This window comes from Protomyctophum bolini (assembly GCF_963924005.1).
Source record: "Protomyctophum bolini genome assembly, chromosome: 11".
NCBI classification, from domain to species: domain Eukaryota; kingdom Metazoa; phylum Chordata; class Actinopteri; order Myctophiformes; family Myctophidae; genus Protomyctophum; species Protomyctophum bolini.
Window position 1 is genome coordinate 33,761,711 of NC_137872.1, and position 22,261 is coordinate 33,783,971.

Genomic DNA, 22,261 nt, shown 5'->3' on the forward strand with positions numbered 1-22,261 from the left:
TGTTAATAAAGTCATCAATCAAACTCATGTATTATTGCGTAAATTACATGCAACAGGGTTGTTGTCCATTTTATATCTTACATTTCAAACTTTCTTCCAGGCGTAGGGAGATGTTTTCCCCTTACAGCTGTAGATAAAGGTATATTCTCAAACGTACTAGTACACTACTGACCATTTTAAAAGAAAAGGATGCAACAAACATTGTCCACAGATCTGGTTTATTGTAAAAACACAACCAAATAAAAGTAACAGCACATTAAAAGTAATAAAAGTCCCACTAATAAAAACTAAACTCACGTCACTAACAGAACAAAGAAAGAATCCAGCAATAGCCCCTAGTGCAGTCAACAAAACAAACCAACAATGCAGGATATACATATATATCAATGGAACACAGAAACAGACGTACGTACTACGTAGGTTAGGCACTTTAGACAGAGGAGAGACATATATGGAGTGACAGGTACAGGTATAACCTCCCATGACAACGTAAAGGCAAATTTATACTTTGTATGCTACTGGCCATAGATACGACCACGTTGTGTGGCAAAAAACAACATGCCTTCAACTGAAAAAAAGTGTCGATTGTTGTTGAAAGTACGTTATCTTTGCCATTTGACACAGCTGTTTGGTGAATTATAAATTAGCCTTAGGAATACATTCAAGGGCAAGAAAAGCAGCAAGAAAAGGACATAAAGCTGGATAATACACAGCAAACATTGGTTATACAGCAATGCAAACACTTGGGAAGACAGTAGTTAAGATTCCATACCCAAAAAGGACAAAAATAATTTAAAATCCCCCCAATTTGACTTTTCGTTTTTTATAGAAAAAAATATTTTTTGTTACAATACAGTTTACATAATGATAACACGCAAACTAGTGCAGTGTTTGCCAGCACATCTATAGTGGTCTCTTTCTCATTGCTTAAGAGTAACTATATCTAGAACATTTAGGCCACAGCCTATTGTTACCCCACTATTTGTGTGCACTTACTGTACGTTTACCAAGACCTCACCTTTAAAATCACGGTCATTTGACAAAAACATTTTTTTGTCGGCAGTAACATCTTTACAGTCAAAATAGAAGGACATAAAAGCCACTCTATGTTCCTTTTAAAGTAAAACAAACAAATTCACATGACTGACTGACATCATCCAGGTCATAGCAAACCTAGTAGTTCTACTGTACGACAATGTTTTAAAAAGCACCTTTAGTGTCACATTGACATGGACCCATGACATCTAAAGCAATACTCTATACACTAACATCCCCGTGATTCGTTATATATATATATATATATATATATATAAGATATGTGACAGTATCAGTACTTCATCCAAGGTTGATTTTCACGTTTCTAATTTTTTTAAGGCCGTCTTTGCTATGAGATTAAATTAGTAACATAAGAAAATAGAATATGATGTCGCTGTTGCACACTTAAAATAAACATGTTAAAACTTTTAAATTATGAAGAACAGTACCTGTAGAATGCACTTCACTAACCAACAAAACAAACATGTAACATGCTTCTGTATTGCTACTTGCTAGTACTTCAAGTCCTAGGATTGGATTATGTCATTTTGTTGGCTAAAATGACCATATTTGCTAGCTTAATTTGTGTTTGTGCAATGAGCTACGAGGAATCTGCACGAGGAACACTTTGTGCAGCTCAAAATGTGCAGAGATATGAATGCATACAATGATATGAGACAATATGAGACATTTAAAGATAATGCACTTTTGAACGGAGTGTAGCCATTTCCCAAGCAGCCTAATTGAGCTGTTCAGCTATGTTTTTAGTTTGAGTTATATTACCCATTACCATTAGACTTGAATCAAGTAGAAAGGACATGACTACAGCAGGCCAATCCATCAAATGTAATTAAACCAGTGCAGTATCCATAGAGGACTTTCTTCTTGATTCGTTAGTTGTTTTAGCTTATAATTTTTCTTTTTTGCTAAACACAGCTTGTTAACACTGGGTATTGTGGCCTGTACCCCTTGGGGTTAGGGTCAATGCAAATACAGTCGACATTGCATATCGTTGTTAATATATTGCTTTCAAATGCAAGTTGTCACATTCGAAAGATGAACCGTATTCCGTGGAGATTCTGTTTTGAAATGTCAGAAACTGTGATTCAAATCTAACAGGGGAGCTGTCTGTCTTCTCTGGGCAGCCAATCATTAGGAGTGCATTAGTGGGCTGAGGGAGGGGCAGGGACTGCTGGTGTTCCAAGCTGGAATTATGGGACTTTTCTTGATACAAATGGCATTTGCAAGTGGTGAATTTAAACCACCAATGGAGCCCAGTCACTCTGTTTGCGTCCATACTGGGTAAAGCAAGGGAGCAAGTGCAAAGAAAGGACAGGAAAGGAAATTAAAACTTGTTGAAGGCTTGATTTGTTGTTTTGTTACAACAAATGCTAATTACAGTATGAGTGTAAAAGTAGAAGGTGAGCATTAGCGCAATTAAGGCTTTTAGGCTTACCTGAATATCAGTAAGTTCTTTGTGGAATCTCTTGGCCAAGTCTGGACCATTCTGCATAGTGGGAATCTGGTACGTCTGAGAGAAAGAGACAGATTGAGATATAAGGTATAAGGTGGTATAAGGTGCAGAGAATAGAATAAAGAATGTAATCAGTACTTTCTGATGTTAAGGAAGAACACAATGGTTTACCCTCAATATGAGACATGATGAGTCCAACTCCTAGTCCTAACATTTACAGAAAGCTAAAAGATATGAGGGAACTAGTTGGTTGCACTAAAACGTACTGTTCCTTTGTACAGCAGGCTGCCAACAGGACAAACGACACAGGCCGTCCCCGCTCCGAACACTTCCAGAATCCTTCCCGAGTCCAGGGCTCCAAGCAGCTCCTTCAGGCAGATTTTGCGTTCCGTCACTTTAAACTCACCCTGAAGGAAACCAGGGAAACGAGGAACAAGACTCAGTCAGGACAGGATTGGTGGCTTTGGCTTGGTGACTTTGTGTGTTCTCCTCCTCATTCACTAGCCTCAAGAGTAGAACTACTGCGGATGGTTGTGAAGCATAGCATGTGACTATGGTGACCAATGACCATCCTTTGGGCACCAGGCAATGTGAGGAAGAAATAAAACACTTAGTCAACTAGTCAAAGGCTCAGAACTAGTGGAGCAGTGTTCCACTGCACCAGCAAGATAAATATAGGGGATTAAATTAGTAGCTTTAATGATCACTCTCCTCCCGGTTCTGCTGTATAACTGTGTGTATAATTGTGCTTATCCAATAAACAGAATAAAAAAATAAAATACCCTGTTCACAGTGTTCAGCATTTGCCACACTATCAATTACTGTACAGACGGTCTCTTTGCTTACTTGGCATTTTGTTTCCAAGCCAAAATGGAGCTGGCTCTGGAAATTCTGTGGTCAGCCAAGTTCATAAAGTAAATGCATTGTCAGAGACATTGAATCATGGTGTGGAATTAGATTACGGTAGACATTTATCTCTCAAGGATTGATCAGTAAATAAGCAGGTCTGCATGGTAACAACGAGGCCAACTGGCTGGATGGGAAGGAAAGCCCCACTCTAAGGTAGCACTGTAGATGCTTCTCCTAAACCACAGGTTCTCAATATGGACCCCAGAAAAATGGCTGATATCTAGGGAAACAAATGGACACCAAAAGGTATGTAACTGCATCTGCGAGAGTGTACAAATGGAAGCAAATGAACCCGTACTTGTACACTCTCAGAGTTAAATGAACACTGAGGATTTTACAGTATAGCTGTAGCTCCAAGAGATAAAAATGCAATGGGGGTATGTGGGCTAATGGACATCAAATGGGCAGCTCACTTGAGAATCACTGTTTTCCACTCTCTTAAGCCCAATTTCTACTTTGCCACCCACAAACCTTCAATAACTTTTTTGGCAAGCGACACTGTCATGCAAGGAAGTATAAAGTAGGCGTTACCCATTCCCTGGCCAGGTCTAGCAAAGACTGCCTTGTGACTCCAGGTAGAATAATGCCATCCAGAGGAGGGGTGAGCAGCTCCTTCTCTGTAGAGACACAAATGAACCTATATATTAATACAAATATATATTTTCAATAGTTACTGTTTGAAATGAAAACAAAGACACACAGGCCTGACCTCCAGTCTCATTGGTCCAGTAGATAAAGAGGTTCATCGTGCCGACCTCAGTGATCTCCTCCTCTTCTCCATACAACCACAGCACCTGCTGACAACCCTGCTTTATTGCCTCATTCTGCACAGCTATTGTGGGGCCGTAGTTACTGAAGGATGAGAACAAACATTTGAATAATTATTATCCCATATTATTATCCCATGGTAATCCCATTGTGTAACAGGCAAAAAACACACTCAAAGTCAAGCCCAGGTCCGGCCTGCATCACATTAAAGGAGCATTCAGTGATTTGGAAAAAACCACGGTCCGCCCCGGTAACAAGATGCACAACATTGACCCCATGAGGCCTTTTTTCTTTTTCTCCCAATGTAGTCATAGTGTCGACACTTGGCTTTCCCCATGTGTTATTAGTCCCTTGTCATTGCAGCTAAGTCCTACAGTTAGTCCTTGGTATATAATAATGAATTGCATTTTTATAGCGCTTTTATAGTGCTCAAAGCACTTTACAATGGTTCATTCATTCATACATTGGGAGGTATAATGCAGAAATCAGTACACCTTCTTTAACAGCCACCACATGACACAGAAAAAAAAACAAAAAAAACAAGCTAGTTAATGCTATACAGGTGAGTAAATGTCCAACTAGTACAATTCAACAGAAAGCTCCAGTCGTGAAGTGCTCATACAGTATGACATTTTTTTTCTTTCAGTGATAATCAGCTACTCCCATCTGTAGTCAACTGAACAGTGGCTCAGCCTCTTAGTTTTAACTTGACCCTTTTAGTTTAGCCAAGCTGGGCCCGACAAAATTGATTCTTGATGCATTTGCTGTTTTTAACTCTGTAAGCACTCTGAGATTCGAGAGAATGTAAAGTGCTGTATAAATAAAATGCATTATTATTATTACATTTACTCTAAAGGCTTGATCAGTGAGTAAGCAAGCAGACTGGTACCAACCAGACCTATGGTCCTTTGTGCTTTTCTTCTTGCTTACAGGTTCTCAAACATGGACCCCAGCAACCCCTTTACCAACCCAGCTGTGGCAAATGTTACCAGTGTCACTCTGACTGCTAAAGAGTTGCTAGCTAATATAGCCTTTATACCTCATGGGTGGACACAAGATGGCGCTAGTCCTCACATAACCTCTATTTGCTAAAACTTTGCTTGCTTGACATCAGATGAAATTCTTTCAACTGAATTAAGTTTGACCTGCCAGCCCCGATATTATATAAAGCAAAGATTTATGTCTATGCCTTTAGGACTCTGAGGCTGATGCGGAACATTCTGGCATAGAATGAAGTCTCTGTACAGTTCCTTCATGCTAATAAGTATCCTTGAATGAATGGTGTACAATGTTCCTGAATTAAACGAGTGAGTGACAGGTGTATCAGCAATGGGAAACAAACGGGGAGTGTCTCGGGGGAAGCTCACAACTCTAAACCACATATGGGCAACAAGCAGCCCAAGGGCCGGAACCATAGATAGACCATCTGGCCCATCCTCAAAGGAAAACAAAACAACCCCCACCCCCCCAAACAATCTCTAAACGATGAAAGGATTTCAAGGAGAGATTTATTTAACTAAATTCCAATTGATGGTCATTCATATTTACCATTTGAGTACATAACTGCATATATGTAATCAAATGTTTATAATTGTGAAAGCGTCTGCCTTGAGTTCATAACACAATGCAAAGAAAATCTAAACATGACTAGAGTGTCATGTCTTTAACACAATTCAGCACTATGTGTTTCAAGTTTCATTTCTACTGTCCAATGTGTGCCCCTTTGCTCACTTTATAAAAGTCACTATGGCCCTCTCAAAACAAATGCTGCCCATGCAGTGCCCACCCCTGCGCTAAGCCGTTAGGATTGAGATCAACGGGCAATTGTGCATAGTGTGCGTCAAGTGGCATTATATAATCTAAGCTGAGCAAACGCAGGTCCAGCATGACAGGAGTCATGTGGAACGATGTTATTAGGAAGTACATGGAATCATGTGTGTACGTACGGGGGTGTGGCCATATCACGGTATAGGGTCCAAAACTCACCCTCCCATCTTATATTCCCCGACGCCTCCTCTCCATGCCCTGACAAAGGCAGGGTCCGCCAACAGGGAGACGGGGTTGAAGGAGCCTGTGGCAAAGTATGGCCCCACGGGTCCGACGATTACAAAGATCAGAGCGCTGCCTGCCCTGGACACTCCTAAGGAGGGCTGAGTACAGTGAAGGAGAGAGATTCAATATTTCTTCTCAAAACGGAACTCGCAATGTGTTAGACAAAATCTTCATATGCTCAGTTACATAGACATGTCATTGCACGTTCCCAAACGAGCTGAGAGCATTTTATTATCCCATAGCAACAGCTACCATTACCAGCAGCATGCATCAGCCATCTGTTAAGTGCTACTAGAAAAACAAAGAGTCCAGTGTGGTCGCAGGGGCTAAAAATAAAAGGTTTGTTTTTCTTTTTCCCCCCTGTACATGGAATTAGCTTAATGTCACAAAAGGCTCACCTCAATTCCTATGAAGGTTGGTCTGATGTAGAGACTAGCATCCAGGGAGAAGGGAACCCAGTCCTGGTCTACCTCTACTAGCTTCTTTATACACTCCAGGAGTTCTCCTTTGTCAAACGACTAGATGCACCAAAAGAGGACACTAGTAGTTTAATTATTTCACTTCAAAATGTTGCATACAAAGATGAATTACTTGGTATTTCATAGAGTTATTAAAAGGCGGGACATATTGTCCATGGTGTGTTATTCCACACCCCAATGGACACTGATACACTCCAGCAATTCAGGAGGCAAACATGTTTTTGACTTTTTGTAGTCGCTTCACTGGGAGAAATATGTTCCCTAATTATACGTGCAAACACTGTGATGCAAATAAGTGTCATTTTCTCCTCCCAGTCCCACCTGTCAGTTTTCAGACGCTTGTTTTAACAGAAAATGTGCATAATTAGGGACTCCTCCTGCATTCTTTCCTGTAACTATAACAATTAACTACATTGTTCACCACTGTCGTCGTTATAGTTTTGGTGTGGACTCCCACTACCATTCTCTTGAGTTAGAACATATAAAACTATATAGTTCTAGTGCTTGGTGTAGACAGCCTGAGCTCTCTATTTCAATTCTGAGAGTGTATAAATGTAACCAAATGGAGCCGTAACCATTTGGTTACATTTGCACAGTCTGTACGCAACGCTCTCTTCCAGATAATACCAAGGCCTTTCTCTGCGCCATCAACCATGTCAAATATCACCATTGTTGTACCTAGAATGGAAGTCCCAGACTTGGCACAATGCCAGCTCTTATGTTTGGGTACACAATGAACAAGAACTACATGTACTAGGTACTCCATCCCAGCTAGTATGTATGGAGTGCCTATCTCCAAGTCTCCGGGGAGTTGCGGTTTCATAATTGCTGCGTCAAAATCAATTAGAATTCACTGAATATATAAAGGCACTATGATTGGCTGTTGAAACGAGGTCGCCCCAGGAACAGCTGGAGAAGGAGCATTGAGGGAGAAATGGCAGAGAGTGGGCTCAACTGGGGAGATCTAGAAAGAACATCTAAAAGCCGAGTGAAATGGAGGACATTTGTCAACGGCCTATGCACCCTAGAGGAGCAAAGGGCTTAAGTCAAAGTAAGTCATGATTGGCTGTTGTGACACGAATGTTTTGCTGAAGTTGTTGCTGGAACTGCCTCATCCGTGCCACCAGGTGCAAACTTGTGGTTAAGTAAAACTTTTGAGTAAAACTTATTTTTGTTTGGCAATGCAGCACCAAATACATAATATAACATCAAACAGCAAACACAGAAAAACACAGCAAACCAAGGGATAGAATATAGAGCAAACAAAGAGTAGAAAAAGAGTATCATATATGTGCATGTTGTCCTTGTAGTAGCAAAGTTAGATTAACTCATTTGTGTTGTGAACAACTTCACAGTAGGCTATGTTCCATAAAATATACAACAAAAATAGTTTAAAAAGGTGCGAGAAGAGAACGCTCTGGTTCTTATCAGTTCATTCATGTATCCGATTGTTCGGGGAAAGAAGCTTTTTTGCAGTCTATTTCCAGTGGCTTTGAGACTTGCGAAACCATTTCCCATGCGGCAGCATATAATCACCTGTGTTCACCTTTAGAGGCTTATTTTGGCCTAATATATTCACTGGTAAACACTTGCTAAAATATTATGGATCATTTGGGATCGACTGAAATTCTTTGGCTGTCAATTACTATTGTCAGATAGTTTTTGTTTTACAACACATTGAGTTCAGTGCAAGCCGTCATGCACAGGGGAACAAGAGGTTGAATGCTTACAGGGAGGCAGCTCCGGTCTGCACTGCGATGCATCCTCTCCATGTTCAACATGGGCCTGTACAGACGGATGTGGCTGTCATTGCCACGGAATGCCTTCATGCCTTCAAACAGCTGATGGTCAGGAATGAATGACAAATTACACACAGATTTCACACAGTGAGCATGTATGGATAATGGATTATCACTGGAGAGCTGACAACTACCAGCCAGCACACACAGCAAATGCTGTATGGTGCATTTATATAGCACCCTTATCCAAAGTGCTTTGCAACGTGCAATACATTCTCTCATTCAAACACACATTCACACATCGACGGCAGAGGAGACCATGCAAGACACCTGCCTGCTCGTCGAAAGCATTCGGGGGTCCAGTGTCTTGCTCATGGACACAGGGGGAGCTGGAGATTGAACCGGTAACCTTCCGATTCCCAATTAGTGGACACTCAACGCCCCAGCAAAATCCTATGTGTTTATTTAACTCTGAGAGGGCAAATATTAGCCTGGGTTCCGGGCCGATTTGCTGCGTTCCGTGGGTCTGAAATGTCACTTCACTTGCGAAGTGACATTGCGGAACGCAGCAAATCAGGCTGGAACCCAGGCTAGGCAAACTTACCCAAAAGGGTCCGCTTGCACTCCCAGAGTTACAAATAGATAAATGAACACGGAGGATTTTCCCTGTGTAAGAGCTGCAATGTTCAACCCAGTGCATCACATATTATGCTCGAGTGTGTGTGTGTGTGTGTGTGTGTGTGTGTGTGTGTGTGTGGGGGGGGGGGGTCTCACCTCTATGGAGTAGTGAAGGCAAGAGGTGGCAGGGTGTAAGGACAGGTTCTGGAAGGGCTTTATCTGAGGCGCCTCCCAGCCCTTCTTCTCTGACCAGTAGATGGTCAGCATGTGGTCAGAGAAGTGTTTGCCGAACACCAGGCTGGAGGGGTCGGGTTTAGGCGAACAGTTTGTGTTCCGCTCAATAGTGAGGTCTGCCGCCTGAGGTATGTCGAGGACGAGGGGAGAAAGAAAGGGTCCCAGAGAAAGACAGCACGGGAAGAGAGCAAGCGACGAATATAGTGATTTTCTTCATTATTGATGGCGCATGCTTTGAAATGGGACTCTGGCTGACAGCATGCTTATGACGAGAATTAATTTTACATCACGAAAAGCCACAGAGTAATCGGTTCAATTATTATTTATTTTTAAATTAAAAGTAAATTAAATAATGACAACGTACACACAGGGAAAGAGGGAAGGGGGGAGAAAAGAGTCATCGTTGTATATACTGTAGGCCTGAAACATGACTTTACAAATGTTACTTTTCAAACTCCAGTCAAGGTTAAGCAGGAAAAAAAGCAAGAATGTTTGTTACTGCCTTCCTTCCTGTCATAAAGACAACACCATAGGCTGTGCTAAACCCACAGAGATATTTGCTTTGGGTTTTTTAATTACCTTAAAGAAACTGGCAAACCGCAGTGACCCCAAGGAGAAAGGGAGGGCCTGAACAATCCGTCCATGAAGTGCCTATATATACAAGAACAAGAACAGAAAACAAAGTTCTAATATGGGAAATGGCAAATGAAGTGTGTAACTACTGCAGTGTGACAAACTAAATATGGTGAAAAATGTCCCTAGTGCAAAGACATTATGCAAAGGGCTTTGCACAACAGTGGAGAAGTATAGCTATGCCTTTCAGCCAAGGTGACACTATGTGACACTATTTTCATTTGCAGGTCCTTGCAGCTTTAAATAGCATCACACAACCACACATGACAGCAGGTCTGATCAGTGACAGCAGTGACAAAAAGCATCATGATAAAGTAGCCCAGGTGGCTCATGTATTATTAATGATCTGTATTTCATCCATGCAGTTGTAACTCTGAGACCGTACACTGTCTAAATTAACAGCGAAGATTTGAGTGTACAGACTGTACACAATCAACAGGGCTGCAAATGGATCATATCAGTGAATGAATGTAACAACACTTGGTGTTTTCACAACTTCACTTTCTTAAAACCGCGCGGGGGGGCGTGCACAAAACTCCCCGGGCTACGAATATTTGAACAAGAACACCACAGTATCCACTATTAAGGTGTAATAATAACGTTGGTGAATAATCAGTAGGAGACATGATATAATTAAGTACCCAGCTGTTTCTTGGCAACGCATTTCCACTGACAAGGATCGGACTACTAAAAATCAAGCATGACATTTAGGTTTAATATTTAACACCCATAGCCTAGAACAGACAATTAACAAGTGACACATCTACGTTACAATCCACTTAATTACTGCAATAAGTCACACGTAATAAACATTTGCGCCGGGCTTTGAGATCATATGGAGGAGTGTAAACTGTAAATAATCAATGTAAAAGGTAATAACTATTTCATAAGACATTACACCCGCATCTAAAGCAGGGGAGGAAAAACGTCTTAACGGGCTGCCCAGTCAAGCAAAAGCAACTGACCAAATATCAATCATCTAGCTATTATCTCTTAACTAATGGGTTATTCCTTTAGTTACTCATTGATGGAGACCGTCCTGTGAAAGAAACGGACAATATTATTGAGAGATAAACGGCGATCTTTGGACTCACCGTTCGGATGGCTGCCATTGCTGCTATGTGATGAAATGAATGCCAACTCTGCCCGTGTGGGAACACATTGACACATAAGTTCCGGTTTGAAAACAAATGACAATAAATTCTCCACGTGAAAACTGCCTGAATTTCACCCTCGAGCGCAAAACAATGACGCATTTATTACCACGATTAACTTTTTAGGGATCAGGTTTAGGTTTTTTTTACATATTAAATGTTATACCAGATTTCGTATTCTTTTTATTTTCAGATGTTTTAATATATCTGAGAAAAGGTTACATTTATATTGCTCACGTTAGATTTACTCTTCTGTTTTTCTTTTGTTTTATATTTTTGAATTATTATTCAAATGAAAAGATATGACAATATAACGGGGAAAGAAATGTTGTATACGGAAGTAATTGGGTAGGCGTGACAAATGTCTGCCATGTGGTTGGACAAAAAGAAATGTTCCGTTCACACAGGCCATTGGCCTATCAGTGGGGAGTGGTGCACTGCATGGTGGCAAACTGGCAGATGCAAAAATATTTAGCTGGTGTGAGAGTGTGAGAGTGTGAGCCAACCAAAAGCAGGACACAACCTTACTGTCCGTCTACAGTACACACAGCAAAACAAACAACTGAAATGTATTGAAATATGTCATTAAATTATCCTTTATTTCATAATAGAGTACACTATAGGTCCCACTCTTTAGCACGTTTAGGCTTTCCTTTGCGGTCATTCCCGAGTATAGATCTATTAAACAAATTAAAAACAACAATATTGACTTGAATAGCTATTCCTTATTAAACTAAGGAGTCCGTTAAATGAATTACATGTTAAAACAAAATCATTTCACATTGGTCAAGTGGTCCAGGCAGGTGGTGTGGTGTGGTGGCACATGCCTCCGATCAGGCTCGTGGTGGCACGTGCACGGAATGCGCACAAATCACTTGTGTGATTACTGTTAGGGGGGGGGGCCTTCATTTGGCATTGCCCCACGGCCCTGAGAGATCCGTGTCTTATGGGATCTGACTCTTGAAGCCGTAGTTCAGCTCAGCTCCTCCACTCATCAGCATGTCGATGCCAGTGCAGAAGGTCGCATCAGCAGCGAGAAACAAGGCAGCCAGCCCCATTTCAGCTTCCGTCCCCATGCGACCCATCAGCTGTTGGGAGTCCAAACAAACACACATCTTAGTTAGTGCACTGGTTTGCAAAGTGGGGTCCGGGGACCCCCAGGGGTCCTTGAGGGTTCCAGGGGGTCCCCAGCAAAATTAGGAAACACTTAACACTTAAGCCCCATTTAATCTTTTTCGACTATTAGAAAATAAGTGAACAAAAAAGGTCATCATCTGAACTAAACATGATACTACAGTTTTTGGATAATTCTGCCGAACTGCAAATTAGCTAAATTATGTTGGTATATATATTCCCACACAAACCAGACATTTCTTGAATCTATAGAAATACACTTCTACACTTGCGCATTAGCCAGCAATCCACAAAACATTCCTGTAAATAGAACAAAGGCCTTCATCAACCCTTCTGTTATGAATAATGAAGTGCAAGTTGAGACTCTATCCTCGAGCTAACGTTACACACCCGGCAAAGTTAAAAGACTAGACCCACCCATGACGTCGCTTTGGAACAAACTCTGTGTTTAACATTCTATAGGAGGGAAATAGTATAGTTCAGTATAGTTAGTTCATTCCACAACCTGTGTGCAAATCTCTCTTGGAAGAGCCACCCATTGACAAATCTAATCTAATATACGACAACCTCCCTGTGTTTCTTCACTAGTCCGATCCAGAAGAACACAGTTTGCCGGCCACTGCTACAGAGCTGACAATGAGGTTATATCTTCCCTTCTACTACCAGAGGTCCCTGATGTCATCGCTAGGGACACATGTATCAGTAAGATGGCAATGAAGGACCGGAAAGTCTGGCGTAGCATTGTGAAATGTATGATCTCGCCCGGTCGAAAAATGAAAAAATGTAAATTGTATGGACAGTTATTTCAGCACCGAGTTCACAATTATGTATTTTATATTCGTTTCCTTCCTCTAGTCTAACTCTTCACTTGTTCTAGGTTCGAGTACATGACGGGGTTCTTCCGTTTGGTCATTTTAAGTACACATTACAAAGAATCACCATATACTATTGTCCATGTCCTGTATTGGGCAGTATTGTGTATAATAATATTATATACAAAAAGTAACTTGTTGCAATTTTCACGCCCTCATGGCGGAACTGCAGGCCAAGACATAGTACGTCATGGCCATTATTATGATTTATTGTTATTGCTCTCACAACTGTTATGTTCCCATATCCCACAGGGATGCCTTCACAATGTCTGAGCACTGATGTCCTAAATGGCATCAAAACAAATTTAATTCATACAGTGTTTAAGAAAACACCCCAAAATACATTGATCTCTTATCAGATAATACTGTCAATTCTTTCACACACAAAATATCCCAATCGTTTGGAAACGCGCGACGGGACAGCCCATTGTCAATGTTATATCTTATTGCCTGGAGGACCCGTTACATACAGTATGTACACTCTTCATAGTTAAATCAATAGTGAGGACTTCTGCATAAGGCAGCTGGGGGAAGGGGGGGGGGGGAGACTGCTAGTCCAAAAAAAGTCCAAATTGCATTATGATGCACAATCACACACCAATGGCAGAGGAAACCATGCGAGGCACGAAACTGCTCATCAGGTTCCCCAATCTTGCTCAAGGTATATGAAATGGAGGTAAGGTCACCAACGTCACTTTCGCTATCACGCAATTCCAGACAGCAGATTCGTCGCACCATGGGAGCCAAACTGCACCCGGAAGTTCGGCAGAATGCACTGGAGTCAATGAGAGCTCTGTGACCAGCTCATGAACAAACACTATTTCTGAAAGACTGAGATATTTTAAGTAATCGCTTCTGGCAAATAACAGAAGACATATAACACATGTCTGCTGTGTTGCTTTTCGATGTGTACACTGTAATTTTATAGAGGTATCTAAAGAGCAGAAAGTACGTTTCTGAACGTGCCAAATATCGCGAGACTGTCCACCGCTTCCTGTCTGGCAGCCAAATCTTGCGATACCCCCGGAACAGAAACAATACCTGCTGCTGTTTAAATCCTCAAATAAAATGATGTACTGTTCACTCTGTGCACATCGAAAAGCAAGTGGTTAGAAAACAAACTGTGATATGTCTTCTTTTATATGCACAGTCACGTGACCATGACACTTCCTTCTCTAAACTTCCTTGATCTTGCTCAAGAACACTTCGACACTAACCAATGGGGAGCCTGGGCATCGAACCGGGAACCTTATGTTTCCCAAACGGCCGCTCTATCTCCTTAGCCGCAGCCATGTACGCACATGCATACTAGGATGGCTCGACGAGAAGACAGCTTCAAATACTGTACTGTCACACTGAATGGGGTATCATAGTTAGTACAGTAACTATGAAAATATAATCTGTTTAATTAAGTGCTTCATATTCTCCTCAGTTACGTCAGCAGTAGAAGCACCACAAGGGGTGCACGCACCAGTTTGGGAACCACTGTATTAAAGAAACAGTCAATTTACCTTCATCTGAGCCTATAATCACCATGAACTTTGTTTCGCCTTCATATTAACAAAAATTTACTTCAAGGTAGAGTTAGTCTATAAGTAACATTTATCAGCCTATTGAGGCACAGTTCAATGGTAACTAGCCACAATGACAGAGCAATTATGAACAATTATATACTGTTCACTAGCTGAAATGTTGTCCATGACACAGGCAGAAACACACCTGGACATATTCCATCGGGTACAGTTCCTTTATCTGGCTTCAGTCGGTTGTTAATCACATATTTGATGTCCTTCCTTTGATATGATCGGACCATCCAAGAAGGCAGCCTCATAAATTTGGCTGTGCTCAGTGAGTTTATTATTTCGCCAGCAAGGGATTGAGCAGCCCTTCCTTATGCTCCCGGAATTCAGTTTCCGAAGGCCTTGCTTAATGCAGGGTAGGATCAAATTCCCCTTTCCATTCAATGGCCTGCCATAACACTTTTGTATCATCACAGTCCATTATGCGCTGCCATCGAGGTGGCAAAGATTCTATAGGGGCAGGTCAGGCAGAGTGTGCTCAGCCTGGGGTGTCTAATTTACTTATATCTACAGTATATAATATGTATATATATCGAAAGGCCTTTTGTTTGAATCTCAGATTGTGTCATTTCTCTACACTTTATATTGTACAATGTACAAAACAACATCATGAAGTCTGATGATAGTATGTAATTTTGCCAGCAGGTACACTTACGTTTTGTCTGTTTTGCACACTAGTTCAGTTTATTGGATTTGATCTTCTTTTTTTTCTGAAAAACTGCTCGACGGAGATATAAACAGGTTATGATGATAAAAAGGTGCTCACACGGATCAAACGGGATTAAGGCATAAAGAAAAAATAAACGATCCGGGCACTCAAGGTTAAAATGAGGAGGAAAGCCTTTATTAAATTAAAAAGGCAACTGCCAACATGTTTCTACCTAACCGGTCTTCATCAGGGCAAGACTGAATCATTCTTGCCCTGATGAAGACCGGTTAGGTTGAAACATGTTGGCAGTTGCCTTTTTAATTTAATAAAGGCTTTCCTCCTCATTTTAACCTTGAGTGCCCCTGAAGAATGAGCAATACCTTTCCAGATTTTTGACAATTCCCCTAGACCTAACCCTACTTTTCCTAACTCTCTAGATTCATTCTCCTTGAAAACTTGCCTGAAGATTTGGAAAGGTGGTCAGTACGCTGTTTGGATTTCAGTTCAAGAATAAAGATAGTTAAGATGAATATACTTCCGAGACTTCCGAGTCTTTGCCAGTTACCGTACCTAAAAAACTATTTATGGAATGGGACAAGTGGATATCAAGATTTATATGGGAATTAGATAAGATAAGAGACTCTGCAGCTCCCCAAAAATAAGGGAGGTATGGCTTTACCAAACCTGAGGGAATATTTTAATGCAGCACAACTCAGACCATTAACATGCTGGTGTAATATAGAATATGTCGCGAAATGGAAGGAAATTTAATTGGAATTTGAAGGATGCAAGATAGAACATTTATTGGCAGATAAGGAGCTATATATGAAATTGGAGAAAGATCTGGACCCAATCACTACATTTACAATTGAAATTTGGAATACAACAGTTAAAAAATACAAGCTGGAAAAGGAAAGAAAAATCCTTAGTTGGCTGGCATATGATTCTCGTTTCAAACCAGGAAACTATGACCAGGGATTTAAACGATGGGCAACATGGAAGGATATTACAGCAGTATGTACGGTGATAGAAAAGGAGGGGGAGATGCAGAGTTTTGAAAATGTAAGGAGGAAACATGACTTAGATAAACAGTTTTTCGGTACTTGCAAATGAGGGATTACTATGAAAAAGAGATAAAAACTAACTCAAGGAATGAGGTCATTAGGATTATGATTCAGGCATATGAAAAGAAAAATGGTAGAGTAATCTCAGCTCTGTATCAAGGTTTGATGGCAAGTAAAGAAATATCTACCCTATATATTAAGGAGAAATGGGAAGCTGGATTGGGGGTTACGGATGAGGACTGGTACAATATATATAATACACAGTGCACGGCCACAAGCTCTAGAAACGTGGAGGGAATTCAGCTGGAAGAATATTACCAGATATTTCATAACTCCAAAGATTACAGCAAGAATGCAGTCTAAACAACAATCATGCTGGAGGTTATGTGGACGTATAAATGTTGACCACGAACACATATTTTGGAATTGTCCTAAAACATATAGTAAGTATTGGGACAATGTATGGACGGAGATAAAGAAGATACTAAGCTATGAGATACCCAAGACTAGTGTTGTGCTGTATCTATCTGGGTGATTTGTCACAGGATAATACGCAGAGAGAAGATATTTACCTGGTCAAAGTGTTATTGGCAGCTGCCAGCTAGTAAAAAAGCAATTACGGTACAAGACTATGGTACAAACCAGAACCTCCAGCTTGTGAGCAGTGGCTGAGCATTGTGGAGGAGATATTTGTAATGGAGAAACTAACTCATGTATTGAGACTACAAGAGGAACTATTCATTGAAAAATGGGAGAAATGGACTGAATATAAAGATCAACAAAACGACACCAATGTTGATAATGATGGACATTCATAGATGTACTGGAATATGTTGCATATTAATGTTATATTTGAACCCTTGCACTGTAATTGTCATTTTATGTTTTTTATTTGTATGTCTACCTGCAAATAAAAATTAAGTTTAAAAAAAGACTTGCCTGACAATTCTCTCCTGCTTTTATGGCTGCAGCAGCGTCTGTCGTCTGTCCAGCTAATTCTTCCCACATTGGAGTGAGAACATTACCTGGGGAGAGGCTGCAATGGAAGTCAAATAGAATACAATACAATTACATTTATTGAAATTGAAAAATAGCTATGCATAGTTAAATAACTTTGTTTATTCTGTAAACCAGGAAACTTTATTTCGCAGTTATGTAAGTAAGAGTAAGAGTAAACCTGTTCGGCTCACCTATTAACTCTCACTTTGTAGCGGCTCTCATCCACAGCCATTGCTCTTGTCATGGCATTTATCGCCCCCTTGTGGAAAAACATTCATACAACAGGGCTGTTTATTTTTCTATTTGAGACTGAACTGAGAATATATCTGGGCATTTCTTGCCTGGTCTTGTATCTCACCTTAGTGGCCACATAAGGTGCAGCATCTTTCTGACCAATAGAGCCCACTAGACTGGACACATTGATGATGCTTCCGTGACTCTGTCGCAGGTAAGGCAAAGCAAACTGGAGGAATACGGAGGAAAAGTCATTGAAACATCCTGTGCGTGCTTTTTTTCTTTTTTGTCTTAGTGAATTGATTTTGACATCATATTTTATTTATTTTGTCTTAATATATTACAATTATATTAATATAAAAAGATATATATAAAAAATATATATACTTTAGAAGCCAAGAAGTAGCTGATGAGATTCAGATTCAACAGATTTCTAAATTCATCTGCAGTGGTCTCATCAGTAGGCTTATGAGGTGGGTCTGAGGGGGAGAAACAGATCTCAAGCATAGTACCAAGACAGTTAGACCCCTACGCAACATCATCTATTTACTTCAGGGAAAGAAAGATAAGATACTCACGCGCCCCAGCATTGTTAACCAGGCAGTCGATTTGTCCATAAAGCTCAACAGTCACTGCAATGAGTTTCTGGGGAGAGATATTTACTCTTTTAATTCAAATAAACTGGAACAATGAAGTGGGCACAGGAACCGGTTAGGCACAATTCATCACAGTCAAAGGCACAATGCAAAGCATCAGCTATAATCCAGGTGAACAAACAGAAGCTCTCAAAACATGAAGGTGCATAAGGACACACTAGGGAGTGTATAGGTTAATCTGTAGCAGTACTATCATGTGCGAGATCTCTACCTTTTAGAATTATGGTACAATTATACCTTATAATGTTATGTTGTTCACCTTTGGCCTTTTGTTATGATCTGATTGTTTTGCGTACAGGTTGGTCGATAGAAGTAGTTCCTCCATTAACTTTGTATATGCTTTTTCCTTGCTTTAGAGAGCCATGGGATCTTGACTCTTTCATATTCAGAAAGCCTATTTTGCTATATCATTAAGGCCAAATATGAACATTATAATACACAAGGTGTAGTAATTCTGGCAATTTCATTATCTGTCCATGAATACGTACTCTGCTGTTGTTGCTTGTGTTTGTATTTTATGTTTTATGTTTTATGTGTTTGTAAAAAATCTAAAATAAAGTACTGATCATAAAAAAAAAAGTGTAGTAATTCTACCATATAATGCTTATGATATTCATAATGTGCCCCTGTCACCAGTAATGGATGCTTGGGAGATGGAAACCATAAACAAAAAAAAAGGTGACGCATATTTGATTATTCGGCATACTTCCACAGTGAATGCTGCAACCAAAAATGGTCCTACCAAGTAGGCCTACATGTTTATTGGCCTTGGTCAGATGAAGAATTGGATAGAATCCAAGCCTTTCTCGTGACCATGTACCATCATCACTAACGTAAATACCACAGTAGCTAGCAGTGGTGGAAAGTAACTAATTACATTTACTTTAAGTAAAGTACCAAGTGAGGCCTGGTGAGACGTAGGAGGGGTCCGGACAGGAGTCAACCCACAGAGCCTAGTCATTCCATGCGCCAGAAGCATACCTCCCAGCCCTAGCAGAGTTGTTCTGGAGTAGTTCCAACGGATTGTGTGGCCTTGGTCTTTTCCTTATGGGACTGATCCAGGGTAGCTACTGGGACATAAGTCGGGACTTGATCACCCCGGCTGGGTCGCCTGAGTGAGGGGTATTTTTTATTAAGCTTAAGCAGGCTAAGAGAAAACTTTATCGTGAGAAATACCTTGAAATCTTGGAATCAAATACGTAAACATTTTGGTATTACTAATACATACTCTGTTCTTGCTCCAGTTTTTTGTAATCCTGACTTTGCTCAATCATGTTCAGATGTTGGGTTCAGAGCCTGGAAAGAGGCTGGTATTTTAAAAATACAAGATCTCTTTCTGGGTGGAACCTTAAAATCCTTTGCCCAAATTAGAAATGAATTTAATTTGCCTCAAGTACAATTTTTCAGGTATCTACAAGTTAGGAGTTATATTCAATCTGTACCATTTTACAAAAGAGAGGCGAGAGAAAACAACCTGGAACAAATATTAATGAAAGCCTCTTCCTTAAAGAAGACGGTGATAAGCTATATATACTCTCAAATGTTCATTAAAATCCCAAATATAAGCAGTAAAACATTTTGGGCAGAGGATTTGGGTTACCAAATTGATTCTAAAAAGTGGAAAAGAATCTTGCTAAATGCAAAACAAATCACATGCTCTAACAGAACTCATGAGACACAGTACAAGATCATTCACAGGTTACATGTAACTCCAGCTATACGCAGTAAATATGATCCAACATGTTCTGGGCAGTGCTTTAAATGTAAAAATAATGCTGGTACATATAGCCATTTAATGTGGTCATGCCATAAAATCAAAACATTTTGGCAAAGTGTTCAAAGGGAGATTTTGAAGATCTTTGAGATCAGGATACAGTTAAACCCAGTGAACTTGGTACTGGGATTAGACTTTGATTATGACTTAAGATATAGATACATTTTACGAATAGCCCTCTATGTCGCACGGCTCACAATTCTACAAAAATGGTTAGATGAGGATCCCCCTGACATACAATTATGGTATGAAAAACTCATGTCGATATTACCAATAGAGAGATTATCATATGTATTAAGAGGCAATCTTACTGACTTCGTCAGAGATTGGTCACCCATTGCAAGATTTTTAAAAGAGGAATGGAAAAGAGTAATATGTATGGGTGTAACAGTATGAGAAGAAGTTATATGAGTATGTGTATACATGTATATATGAATATGTGTATGTATGGGTATGCAGGGAGATACATATATATGTGAATATGTGTATGTATATGTGTATATAAATATATATGAAGTACCAACTGTATGATAGAGTATACCTGACTACTTTTCTGTATTATTTGCTGGCATGTTGTTGTTGATTTTGTTTTGTTTTGTTTCGTTTATGTTTTATGTATGTCAATGTGATCTATGTCTAACTGGAAAAACCAAATAAAAATCATTGAAAGAGAAGCTTAAGCAGGCTATGAGAAAAATACATTCAAAGAGCCTATCAATGACCTGCAGCTACTCAGTCGGGCGTACAATATGATGTTCGAGAGACCCGAAACCCGAAACTTTGGGATACATCACTGAGGATATGTCCCAGGTGCATCCATGCGATGATTTTTGTTTATGTACTTAAGTACAATGAGGAATTTGTTAGTTACTTGAGTATTTCCAATTTCCAATACTTTTACTTCTACTCCAATACATCTCAGATCCAAATATTGTACTTTTAATTACTACATTTATTTGAAAACTTTATTTACTAGGTACCACTACTTTGTAGATTTTGATTATTGTTATTATAAAACATACATTAACCATTTCAGCCCATACATTTTGGCCATTTGAAAATAGACAATCAACAAGCTCACAATGCATAGAATTGCGATGCATTGTGAGCTTAGATCTGCTATTTTCAAAAGTTGAAATGGGACATTCTGCAAAATGAGTAGGCCTACTTAATTTCTACTTTTTGTACATTTTGATGCCAATACTTTTGTACTTTTACTCAAGTAAAATTAGAATTCCAATGTTTTACGCGTATCAAAGTATTTCTATATTGCAGTATAGATACTTTTACTTAAAGTAAAGTAAAAAGTAGGCTACGTTTTCTACCACGTACTGGTCACTTTACCTTGATGTCATCCTCTTTGGTCATGTCACAAATCACAAATTTGCATGACCCTGGACCTGCCTTGTTGAGCTCCACCTCTAGAGCTTCACCTGATGCAGCTGAAAACATTAATATAATTGTAATTAATTATTATATAGCCTTATATAATTTATTAGTATATATAATATAGACCAATTATAGCCATTCTCATTAGTGCTCACTGCTCTTTCAGTTACAACGAATTGGCTAATATAGGCCTACGCCTATACCTTTTGGTAGTCCCACAAGCAGAACCCAATGGTAGTAAAGTTTCTGACACATCCAAATTTCATAAAAGCTTTATGGAGGGTTCCCGAGAGGGGCTAACCTTTTGGGTATATTCATTTCTGTAGTAGGCCTAGCATGATTTTCTGTAGTAGCACAATTTATTTTAAAGGCAAGTAGTAATAAGACATTTTACCAACCTCCTCTTGCACAAAATACTACTTTGGCTCCATTCTCCACTGAAATATATGCGAAATTGTTAGTACATCCTCCTTCCCTGATCGAGGATCATCACAAACTGATTCAAGTGCAAACAGAATTATAATATCCTACCAAATACTTGGACAATGCCCTTGCCAATTCCTTTTGATCCTCCAGTGACAATGGCAACTTTGTTAAGGTACCGCAGAGAACTGACACTGACAGACATGATGCCAGAGAAAGAAACGCAATGATTTGAGTTATATAATCCGCAGAACACAAATGCCTAAAAATGTAGGAAGTCACGCTACCTGTTGCACTTGTTTGTCGAGTTCTGCGGGCAAGAAGCTATATTTTACTCACTCCTGTTTCCACAGAAGACACTCGTGACTGACGCTTCCTTTTTTCAGTTCATG

General features: G+C 39.9%; 1 protein-coding gene across 2 annotated transcripts; it reads right to left on the minus strand.

Annotated features, from left to right (window-relative positions):
- Window positions 1–201: 201 nt before the first annotated feature.
- On the minus strand, window positions 202–22,194 carry LOC308324773 (branched-chain-amino-acid aminotransferase, cytosolic-like). Of its 2 annotated transcripts, XM_080777056.1 has the most exons (18): window positions 21,978–22,194; window positions 21,845–21,883; window positions 21,402–21,499; window positions 18,206–18,272; window positions 18,015–18,106; window positions 17,752–17,856; window positions 17,585–17,652; window positions 17,334–17,430; window positions 9,888–9,959; window positions 9,231–9,431; window positions 8,448–8,558; window positions 6,637–6,756; window positions 6,173–6,336; window positions 4,128–4,270; window positions 3,950–4,035; window positions 2,776–2,916; window positions 2,492–2,566; window positions 202–2,333 (listed from the first exon to the last, which is right to left on the minus strand). In XM_080777056.1, the coding sequence occupies exons 1-18, from the start codon at window positions 22,072–22,074 to the stop codon at window positions 2,292–2,294; spliced, it is 1,818 nt and encodes a 605-aa protein (XP_080633182.1). In that variant the 5' UTR covers window positions 22,075–22,194; the 3' UTR covers window positions 202–2,291. The 2 variants fall into 2 exon arrangements, with proteins under 2 accessions (XP_080633182.1, XP_080633181.1); XM_080777055.1 differs by lacking the exons at window positions 17,334–17,430; window positions 17,585–17,652; window positions 17,752–17,856; ... (3 more) ...; window positions 21,845–21,883; window positions 21,978–22,194 and adding an exon at window positions 11,036–11,068.
- Between the last annotated feature and the right edge of the window lie 67 nt (window positions 22,195–22,261).